This window comes from Leptonychotes weddellii, chromosome 2 (assembly GCF_054177405.1).
Source record: "Leptonychotes weddellii isolate Sample4059 chromosome 2, ASM5417740v2, whole genome shotgun sequence".
In the NCBI taxonomy this organism is placed as follows: Eukaryota; Metazoa; Chordata; class Mammalia; order Carnivora; family Phocidae; genus Leptonychotes; species Leptonychotes weddellii.
Window position 1 is genome coordinate 146,071 of NC_138370.1, and position 8,462 is coordinate 154,532.

General features: G+C 44.2%; 1 protein-coding gene across 1 annotated transcript in view; it reads right to left on the bottom strand.

Moving 5' to 3' along the window:
- LOC102736487 (uncharacterized) overlaps positions 1-3,775 on the bottom strand; it is a 10,543-nt gene extending 6,768 nt beyond the window's left edge. The window contains exons 1-4 of the mRNA XM_081806949.1: positions 2,931-3,775; positions 2,246-2,372; positions 1,412-1,507; positions 773-855 (exon numbers count right to left, since the gene is read on the bottom strand). Of these exons, the coding sequence (XP_081663075.1) occupies positions 773-855; positions 1,412-1,507; positions 2,246-2,372; positions 2,931-3,035 (411 nt within the window). The 5' untranslated portion in view covers positions 3,036-3,775. The remainder of the gene's footprint in view (positions 1-772; positions 856-1,411; positions 1,508-2,245; positions 2,373-2,930) is intronic.
- Between the last annotated feature and the right edge of the window lie 4,687 nt (positions 3,776-8,462).

Below are 8,462 nucleotides of genomic sequence, written 5' to 3' on the forward strand. Positions count from 1 at the left end.
CCCTTGTGGGGATGGTCAGTGGGAAGTTTCAGCTGAGGGGAGGACGGAGGACGCTCCGCCCAGGCCTCTCCACCGAGACTGCAGCCCGGCTGTTTCCACAGGGCTTCCCCAGCTGATGAGGTTGGATGTTCTTTTTTTTTTTAAAGATTTTATTTATTTATTTGAGAGAGAAAGAATGAGAGACAGAGAGCATGAGAGGGAGGAGGGTCAGAGGGAGAAGCAGACTCCCTGCCAAGCAGGGAGCCCGATGCGGGACTCGATCCCAGGACTCCAGGATCATGACCTGAGCCGAAGGCAGTTGCTTAACCAACTGAGCCACCCAGGCGCCCCAAGGTTGGATGTTCTAAGTACCCGAGTTGATGTAACTTTGTCTTGTTCTCCTTTACTGCTTACTCCTGCCCTCATCTATGTGCAGATCTCCCTTTTCTTCTTTCGGTTTCTATTAGATTTTTATAATATCAATGGAGTGTTTTTTCTCCTTCGAAGCAGAGAGTTTGGCTGCCATGAATCTTTTGTTATAGAACACCTTGGTAGCATCTTTATTGGAGGACTGAGTGCTTTTGAAGATGTCATTATGTTTCGTGCAAATAAACCACGGTTATACAATTATCCTTTTATCAGAGTTGTTAAAGCTTAAATCCAGGCTAATTTCTTCCCCAAATTAAATTTTTGACCACATTCTGTGGCAATATGTGATTTTTATGCCTTGTTAACTTATCCGACTCCCAGGCCTCCAACACGGACAGGCAAGGTTTGTCCTCATGAAACTTACTATTGTGTTGCAGTTAGATGGGTCCTCCTTGAAGATATCTTGCATAGATATTGTTTCTTCCTTTTTATGGCTGTTTTCCAAGCCTGAAATAATTGAAGATAATAAGAAGTAAATCTAAGAAATATCTTGAGTAGAGTAGGGGAATTAAAGTGTTGAAAAACACACAAGATCCATGTGTGTTCCTAACACTAACCACTGCATGACCAAATAATGTGAAACTGAGGATTATACTGGTGAATAGACAAGCACTTTAGAATAATATCAATCAGGATAATATTAGAAAAAACCTCAAAAAAGAAAAATAAATAATGATGGGCTGTTGCAAAAAATATGAGAGTGGAAATCATTTAAAAAAGAGAGAGAGAAAGAGCAGAAATCATGACCAAGACCACAATGTGAAATTTTACATCCTATGAGGACAGGAACATTGCCTCTCTGAGGTCAAATATAAGTACAGATGTACGAAGAGAAACTGATATGTGACAAGTTAATAACAAAGTCTAAGGAATGCAGGCTCACTGGCCACTTGGTCTTCTGAAGCTATCATTCACTCAAGGAAACGTGCGTGACATCAATAACAAGATCCTACTCACTGACTCACTAGACTTCTCGCACTGAGCGCCTGTGTCCACAGCTCACCTGGACTCCAGCCTTGGGCAAGTCCTCTGTCTTCCCTCCACAGCACCCCTCCTTGTTCCCACTGGGAAATCACATCTGATTGGAAGAACTGACACCCTAGATCAATGGAAGAAGGGTACGTGAATTTACAGTTCTGCGCTGAGAACAGTGCATGATATTCTACTGTGCAGGCTACTGAGGAAGAACAGTGTGAGCACTGCACAACAGCCCCGAGAATAACACCTTCAACACTGGAAACATCAATGAAGTTCTCAGCCTGACACTACACCCGGGTCAGTCAACACCTCTGTTTGCTGCTGATGCTCCTGCCCAAGCTCAGCACGTGCAGAAGGCTCAGCATGTGCATCCAGAAGGAATGAAATCAGTGTTCTCACAGAGCGGTTAACATTATTTCCAAAGGAAGACAATAAACATACGCTCCATCAGAATATTCTGTGGAGTTTTATGTGGAAAGTGATACAAGATGTTCGATTTTCTACTGTGCTCAAACTTCACCATAGTGCCCAGAGCAGAAAATAGTTAAGATCTTTATTTATCCATCCAAAAACTATTCATTGTATTTCCAGCATTGTTCTGGGTCTTGGAGAAAGTGCAACAGAATGACACACAATTGTAGTCAAGACGACCATAATTCAAATTATTATGTAACACACTTGATGACAGTAAAGAAATTTACAAATTTCATCTAGTCAGAAGAGAAGGGCTACAAAAGAATATGAGTTAGGGCAGAGAGCTGTTACAATCTGTGGAAGCTGCTGCCTACACGGTTCATAAATAAAAAGATGAATGAATGAACGAATGACTGAATGAACGGACAGATGGTGGCTGACTCACCCACAGAGACCAGATGAGTGATGTTCTCCAGCATCACATCAATGTACATCTTCCTCTGGGACCTGTCCATCAGGGTCCACTCCTCCTGGGTTAAGTCTATGGCTACATCTTTGAAGGTCACAGATTCCTAGAATATCACAGAGAGTGTGTTTCAATAGGCCCATGCTTAGTAATCTGTAGGACAGAACTGTCAATAGGATACTGACGGCAAAGGGGGAAACCGTGTGGATAGGAGGTCAAACACCGTGTGTGGCTCAAATCACACGTTCTCCCGTGATCTGCCTATGCCTTTCAGACACATTCAAAAAGACACACACAGTAGGCCCACAATTACTTCATTATCAAGGAATCTCAATGTGAAATCACCTGGCAATTTCCCAATAAACTGTTAATTTTGACTTCCTGGTTGGCAATTATAACCTAGATTAAATAGCACTGAGGGGCACCTGGCTGGCTCAGCTGGAAGAGCATGTGACTCTGGATCCTGGGGTCATGCGTTCGAGCCCCAGGTTCATAGAGATTACTAGAAAAACGAACTTATACAGAGTGGTGCTGCGATTTCCACTGAGCTATTGTGCAAATGCTTCTTTCAGCGCCAACACTGACCACACACGTGATCAGTCCACTCATATGAACAGGCAGAGACTCATGAAGCAAGGCCCACCACTCATCGTACAAAACTCACTTGTTCTTTAGAAGAGATCAGGGCAGACAGTATCGTGAGGGGCTCCTGAGATTGCTCTTCTGAAGGATGGCCCCACAGTGATCCCTCTTGCAGCGAGCTCTCCATTCTCAACAGCAATTATCCTTGGATCGGTTCTCTGTATATTAATCCTGTTTTTCTGTTCAAAGGCAAGAGAATCCTCTCAATTAGTTCTGGCCTCTCTTGGTCCTTCAAAAACTGCTTCAGGATTTTAAATTTTACTCTAAAATGCACAGCTTATTTTTAAAAAACACTCCCCAGGCACTGTTTTCAGATTTCCAATTTTAACAAAGTTTAATCACAAAGAGGGAAAATGGGTGAAGGGGATAAAGGTAGTAAAGAGGATTTTAGTCATCTTTGGAAGCTCCCTAACTTCAAGTACATGTTAACAAAATTTTTAAGTTTAAAATTGAGAGGAAAACATGATTTCTTCTTTCTTCTCTTATACAGATGTTTCTTGTGTTCTCTGGAAAACTGCACAGCTCGAACACCTGTCCCCTCATGGGCCGAATGTCACCCCTCCCCACGTTACTAGGACTAATGAGCACACCATTTCCCAACTAAGACCATACTATGGAGGAGAAAGAAAACTCTGCCAATTTCTTTTCTGCAAGGACATCCTTCACAGAGAATGAGATATGTAAATGTTGGAAAGGAGAGGATTTCCTGATCAATCCCTGACCAAGCACAAGCATCTCTAAGTCCTGGGAATAATTAAGTAGTGCCCAGCTCCCTGAACATTGCCTGGGTGCACTGAGGAGACTCAGGCCAAGAGAGGCCTTCCCATCCACTGGCAACAGAGCTTTTATCCAGAGCAAGAGCCCATCTCCACTCACCTGCAGCTGCATTCTCAAGAATTCAGCCACCCCCTCGCCTCCTCTGGATCTCCACTCACAGAGAGTACAAGCAATATGCAGGAAAAGCTGAGCAAGGAGAGAGAAGCCAAGAGACTCTAGTCTTATCCCCCATTCCTGGAGATCCTGATCGTGAATCCCTGCGACCCCTGCATGCAACCCCCCAGCTCCCTCTACAAGAACATGCCATGGGCCCTCAGAGAAGTGGGCAGCTCTCACATCTGCCTGGAGCAAAAGTGAGAAGGCTTTGGCTACCGTTGCTAGTAAATAAAATATGAAGATTCTTTTCTATTTCCAGATAAGGGAATGAAAATCATAGAGTTTATAAGTTAACCAGCAAGTTGGGTTTTTTTTTTTTTTTAAAGATTTTACTTATTTTAGAGAGGGACAGAGAGACAGCAGGAGCAGGAGTGAGGGGCAGAGGAAGAGAGACTCTCAAGCAGACCCCATGCTGAGCATGGAGGCCGACGTGGGGCTCAATCCCAGGACTCTGAGATCACGACCCAACCCAAAACCAACTGTGCCACCCAGGAGCCCCTCAGACAAGGAAGTGAAAATCATGGAGTTTTAAGGTTTTTTTTGTTTTTGTTTTTTTTTTTTTAAGATTTTATTTATTTATTTAATGGACAGAGAGAGAGAGAGAAAGAGACAGCGAGAGAGGGAACACAAGCAGGGGGAGTGGGAGAGGGAGAAGCAGGCTTCCCATGAAGCAGGGAGCCCGATGCAGGGCTCGATCCCAGGACCCTGTGATCATGACCTGAGCCAAAGGCAGACACTTAACAACTGAGCCACCCAGGCTCCCTAGTTTGTAAGTTAACCAGCAAGGTTTTCATAAGGTTATTTAATTCTTTCCCTAAACCCCAAACCTAAAAGTCCCCAACTTAGAAAATGTAGAATGCAAGCATCTTACAAGGAAATTTCTTCAATCTAACATTTTAGTAAATTTGTAACTGGAATACTGTCCTACATTAATCATCAGCACAAACAACACCCCAGCATTTCATAAATCTTACATTTAAAAATATTGGTAAACTTTATGGGGCGCCTGGGTAGCTGTCAGTTAGGTGTCTGCCTTCGGCTCAGGTCATGGTCCCAGGGTCCTGGGATCAAGCCCCGCATCAGGCTCCCTGCTCCGCGGGGAGTCTGCTTCTCCCTCTGCCCCTCCTCTCACTCGCTCTCTCAATCGCTCTCTCTGTCAAATAAATAAATTTTAAAAAATAAATAAAGTATTGGCAAACTTTAAATTCTCACCAAAATTTTATTACTTAATTGTATTTCATGGAAAAATGATATATCACAAACAAAAGTAGATTTAACTCACCTCCTTATACCTAGAGTCCAGGAAATAAGGAAGACAAAATCAAAGTTTAATAAATATGACTCTTCTGCTTGGAACTTTAAATACATTCACTTAATTAATCCTTACAAAGACTTTGGTGTATTTACTGCTACGGACTGAATGCCCATGTCCCCTCCGCCCCCACACAACTCCACTAGTCAAAGCCCTACTTCGCAACATGGTGGTCTCTGGAGGTGGTTTAGATGAGGTCATGAGAGTAGGACCCCATGAAGGAACCGGTGACATTATTAGAGGAACAGACCCACAGCTCTCTCTGCCATGCTGGCACTCAGTGAGTGCCAGGCTTCTGCAAGCCCAGAACTGGTCCGTCACCAGGTCCCGAATCTGCAGACACTTTGGTCTTGGGAGCTGCCAGGCTCCAGAACTGTGAAAAATAAATGTGTGTTGTCTAAGCCACCAAGTCCACTGTGTTACAGCCTCCCAGAATGACTACAGCATGTACTTCTTTAACAAATGACATGAACATAGTTTTGGAAAGCTTTAGTAATATGACAAAACTACACGGCTAAAGAATGATACAGCTAGCACTTTAATTTTGGTCTATTTCCCAAACTCAGATTTCACGGTCCTCTTCAGGGGTACAAACCACCCCTAGGTCTTAGCAGGAATGCCCCTCAGCAATCCCCGCTGTGCCTCCTTCCAGCAGCTGCTCAGAATCACTCCTCCCACCTGGGGACCACCTTTAGTCTACCAGCCCACTTCAATCCCCATATCCTCCTTTCCACATGCATCCAGGACAAGAAAATGCAGTTTTGTTCCAACTGCGTATGCAAGACCTGTCCCAATGCCTGGTTACATGGCTTGTGCTCAAAACTATGGGAGATCAAAAATCCCCTTTTGTTAGATCTGCCTATCTCCCTGATACACCCATTTCTTCCACCCGTTTAATGACCAACACCCCGTAACAGACAACAGTCCTATTTCTCAAAATCCAAACATTCAAATAAGTAGTGTTTTGTTTTTTTTTTTTCCACACCAGCAGCTAATTCTCGGACAGCGACTGGGTGTGCCAGGGTTCGGCTCAGTCCTGGCAGTCTCTTCCCCGAGTCATCCTCAGATCCCCACAAGCCTTCCTCTACTCCAGACGCCAGCAGCAGATGTAGTGCCAGGCTACTCACACTTCTGCTGGGCACACTGCAGGTCCAGGGGTTCCCACAACCCCTCAAAGGAGGTTTGGTAATTTTCTAGAACGACTCCTAGAATTTAGGAAAAACTTCACTTGAGCTTCCTGGTCTGTTATGAAGGACAAAAATGAGCAGTCAGATGAAGAGGTACATGGGGTAAGGTCCAGGAAGGTTCCCAGTGCATCATCCCTGTCCCCGTGGAGGTGGGGTGCACTACCCTCCAGCAGGTAGAAGCTTTCACCAACCTGCAAAGTCTCCAAACTGAGCTCAACCTCCAGCAAGCTCTCCCCTCCCCAGAGGCTGTTGCGTGGGGCTGATATCATTTACAAGCACAAATTTATTCATAACACTCTCCAGCTTTAATTTCTTCCATGCTTTCTCACTGGCCTTGAAGTAGGGCCTTTAGACCTGCCATGATCTTCAGGCCCTGAAACCCTCCTGCCTGCTGCCATAGCTCATCCACCCAGCTCCTCCCACTGCGGTCGGCTCCCTGCTTGTGTCAGCAATTTTACACAAGTTCTGTTACCATGAAAAAAATAAGTCTTTAAAATTATTCGTACTTCCATGAGTATTCCTAAGACTTTGCTCAAATAAATTTTTTAAAGGTTTTATTTATTCATTTGAGAGAGAGACAGAGAGCACACAAGCAGGGCGAGAGGCAGAGGAAGAGAGAGAAGCAGGCTCCCCGCTGAGCAGAAAGCCCAACACCAGACTCAATCCCAGGACCCTGAGATCATGACCTGAGCTGAAGGCAGATGCTTAACCAACTGAGCCACCCAGGCGCCCCTGCTCAAATAAATTTTTAATTAACTAAAATATCAGCATTTTACATAAGAGTTATATCCTTTAGGATTACATACACACAGTTTTTTTTCTTAAATTTCTTTAAATTATCTCTCCTAAATTAGCCTTTAAACAACAGAGTCTGACAATTTATCCTTCTTATTCTCTAGGACAGCTCCTCCGTCTGGCACAAGCCCTGTTCAGAGTTTCCTACCGCACACATCCGTCTGATGAAGAGAGATCCTCACTGCCGCAAGGACACTGCAGTGTGACTAGGCAAGACGACACAGAAGAGAACCCTGGAGACGGAGCACTTGATCACCTCAAATGCCTGCTATAAAAATAATACTCTCAACTTTTGAGAGTTAGTATAGATTCACTTTTATATTTGATATAAATACACTGAAAAGAAAACAAGACAAACCATTCTTTCTGGAATCAAATGCCTGTGCCTAAAATGAAAATACACTGCCTGATAATTTTCTTCAGAAGTCATTTATTCTTTTATATATTAAGATAGATCCTAAGACTTATCAACTTTTTCGTATTATTAAAAAATAGTTGAAACACGTCCTATTTATGGGAAAACCAACACTAAAAGTATAATTTATTCTTGGAACCTATAATATTTTGAAGCATGTCGAGTATTACAGTCACTAGGATTTCAAGAAATCTGACTTGAAGAGATCTGTGTTGGATGGTCTTTCTCTCTTCCCAGGAGCTAATGGGAGAGAAGGGTCTGCACAAAGATTTCATTTGCCTGCCTCGAGATGACCAGGAGGGGTGCTGAGAGCAATGTACTGGGCCTAGAAGGATACACAACGTCTCCCCCTCCAGGTTTTAACTACAGGCACACCTCATTTTAGTGCACTTTGCAGAGTTGTTTTTTTTTTTTTAAAGATTTTATTTATTCATTTGAGACACAAAGATAGAGAGACCATGAGCAGGGGGAGAGACAGAAGGAGAGGGAGAAGCAGGCTCCCCGCTGAGCCAGGAGCCAGATGTTGGGCTCAATCCCAGGACCCCAGGATCATGACCTGAGCCAAAGGCAGAGGCTTAACCATCTGAGCCACGCAGGCACCCCTGTTCTGTGTGTTCTGACTGCTACACTAAGCTGTCCCCCCATCTCTCTCCCTCTCCTTGGGTGTCTAGTCCATAAGACACAACAATATTGATATTAGGCCAATTAATAACCCTACAGGGGCGCCTGGGTGGCTCAGTGGTTAAGCGTCTGCCTTTGGCTCAGGTCATGATCCCAGGGTCCTGGGATGGAGCCCCGCATCGGGCTCTCTGCTCAGCGGGAAGCCTGCTTCTCCCTCCCCCACCCCCCCTTCTTGTGTTCCCTCTCTCGCTGTCTCTGTCAAATAAATAAAATCTTAAAAAAAAGGGGGGG